Source organism: Rutidosis leptorrhynchoides, chromosome 2 (genome assembly GCF_046630445.1).
Source record: "Rutidosis leptorrhynchoides isolate AG116_Rl617_1_P2 chromosome 2, CSIRO_AGI_Rlap_v1, whole genome shotgun sequence".
Lineage (NCBI taxonomy): Eukaryota > Viridiplantae > Streptophyta > Magnoliopsida > Asterales > Asteraceae > Rutidosis > Rutidosis leptorrhynchoides.
The window spans coordinates 376530564-376533436 of NC_092334.1; the positions used below are offsets into that span (position 1 = coordinate 376530564).

The following is a 2873-nucleotide window of genomic DNA, read 5'->3' on the forward strand; positions in this document are numbered from 1 at the left end:
GGTTAATTCATTGATATGATTGGAGTTTTGTTCAAAGTCTCCAAGTGGGAGATTTGTTAGAGTATGGAGACATTTATACAAAACGAGAGAAAAAAAATGTTTCAACACTTGCACGGATTTTGCAGATTTCGGGAAGCGTGAAACAGAGAAAAACAGATCAAAAACAGAGCAAGTTGATTGTGCGCGGTGATGGTGCGCGGCGCGCTCCCTGCGCGCACTAGAGAAGTTTTGATCAGAAGGCTTGCTCGAAGTTTGGGAGTGTGCACGGCGCGCACGTTTAAGTGTGCACGGCGCGCACGTTTGCTGGCAGCAGCTGGCAACCTTTTTTCATGTGGGATTCGATTTTGTTTGATTCTCCTTTTGCTTTAGGTGCAAAGTGGATACTTTACACCTTGAATTGAGGCTGTGATCATGCTAATTCAAGGGTGTAAAGCTAGTTAGTTGTCAAACATGATAATTACTTGTCATGATGAAGATTCCTTGCTAGTTTCTTAAGTGTTCTTGTTTCTTCTATAAATGGAGCTCATTGTATCTCATTGTTATACACCACTCTCAAATATTCAGTAAATAAACGATCTCTAGTTGGTCCGTGGACTAAAGCAATCACAACGATTGCATATAACCACGTTATATCTTGTGTCGATTTACTTTTTCGCATTTATATTCTTTCATTCATTAAGTGGGTGAGTGATCTTGAAGAATCACTTGCGTTGTTTGGGTCCTAATATCCTAACAAAAACTAGTGTTGTCCAAATAGAAATGTTCAAGTGATTCAAGGCTTTCAACATACGTACCATAAACCTTCGCATCTATTTCTGGGAACCCTTCAACAATTACACTTGTGAATCTTTTTTCTTCCATATTGTATACAAGTATTTCATGGTCATAACAATGGCCCAACATAATATCCTGATTGCTGACTTGAGCAAAGAACTCATCACCATTGAGATTTATATCAGTATTAATTTTACAAAGTTTCTTCCAAGACTTATGAACCCCATACTCCTCCATCACCCACAATACATAACTGAAGCTATCATGGTTCAACCAATAATAAACAAGAACATATAATTTCCCACCAAAAACATAGAGCTGGGAATATTCGGTTATGTCATTATTAACTGGATCAGGCAACTCGATATCATGAAATTCCTCATCAGCAAAACTAAAGGCAGCAATAACCAATTTTGAGTGTCTGCTTCCAACTAACCAGTGAAGATTATTGTTCAAGAGTACCCCTACCCCTGGACGTAGATTATAATGTTCAAGTAGTCGGTAAGGAAAATTAGGTAACCTGTTCCATGAATTGTTACGTAAACTATACACGTGTACCAAGGTGGAATTAAGATCAGAATTTGAAATGGCTTTATAAGAAATTTTGATTACTTTATAATCATCCTTAGAAGAATCATAACCAAATCCATATGTTGTTTTCCCAATACTTTCTCCACCAGAATCCTGAACTTTTAATGACTCTTGTGTGGTTGGATTGACTAAATAGAGGTTATCATGTATATCATTGGATAAAACATTCCCGTTGCAAGACCCTCGTATCTCAACCCATTCTTTCCGGAAATTCAGGCATTTAGCAGTCGAGGTTGCCGGTAAGGTTTGGGTGTTGAGTTGTTCTATATCAAGTGAGTAGATATATTCACTATAATCAGATGCCGGAACTATAATATTACCAGAGTATTTGTATGGAACTAAAATCAGGTGGGTGGGGTTAGGATTGGGGTTGTTTATGATGAGGTTAAGAATATGAGTTTTTATGAAACTGGAAATGAGTGAGTACCATGCCTTTGAAACTGATTTGAAACGGTCGAGGGATTTAACTGGTAGACGAGATAGAATTGCTTCTATTAGGTCTGGTGGAAGTTGGTTTAGGTCAGACATTGGCTTGGGTTATAACACCTTAGAATGGCACTATGCTAGATGAACCTGGTGGCAAAAGATTATTATGAGAGTGGAATTTGAAATGTCCCGTTCTTATTGATTAAAAACGTTCCATATTAATTGATTTCGTTGCGAGGTTTTGACCTCTATATGAGACGTTTTTCAAAGACTGCATTCATTTTTAAACAAACCATAACCTTTATTTCATCAATAAAGGTTTAAAAAGCTTTACGTAGATTATCAAATAATGATAATCTAAAATATCCTGTTTACACACGACCATTACATAATGGTTTACAATACAAATATGTTACAACAAAATAAGTTTCTTGAATGCAGTTTTTACACAATATCATACAAGCATGGACTCCAAATCTTGTCCTTATTTAAGTATGCGACAGCGGAAGCTCTTAATAATCACCTGAGAATAAACATGCTTAAAACGTCAACAAAAATGTTGGTGATTTATAGGTTTAACCTATATATATCAAATCGTAACAATAGACCACAAGATTTCATATTTCAATACACATCCCATACATAGAGATAAAAATCATTCATATGGTGAACACCTGGTAACCGACAATAACAAGATGCATATATAAGAATATCCCCATCATTCCGGGACACCCTTCGGATATGATATAAATTTCGAAGTACTAAAGCATCCGGTACTTTGGATGGGGTTTGTTAGGCCCAATAGATCTATCTTTAGGATTCGCGTCAATTAGGGTGTCTGTTCCCTAATTCTTAGATTACCAGACTTAATAAAAAGGGGCATATTCGATTTCGATAATTCAACCATAGAATGTAGTTTCACGTACTTGTGTCTATTTTGTAAATCATTTATAAAACCTGCATGTATTCTCATCCCAAAAATATTAGATTTTAAAAGTGGGACTATAACTCACTTTCACAGATTTTTACTTCGTCGGGAAGTAAGACTTGGCCACTGGTTGATTCACGAACCTATAACAATA

At 36.3% G+C, this 2873-nt stretch overlaps 1 protein-coding gene across 1 annotated transcript; it reads right to left on the reverse strand.

Annotated features, from left to right (window-relative positions):
- Window positions 1-729: 729 nt before the first annotated feature.
- On the reverse strand, window positions 730-1893 carry LOC139889005 (F-box/kelch-repeat protein At3g06240-like). Its single transcript, XM_071871981.1, has one exon. The coding sequence runs from the start codon at window positions 1891-1893 to the stop codon at window positions 730-732; it is 1164 nt and encodes a 387-aa protein (XP_071728082.1).
- Between the last annotated feature and the right edge of the window lie 980 nt (window positions 1894-2873).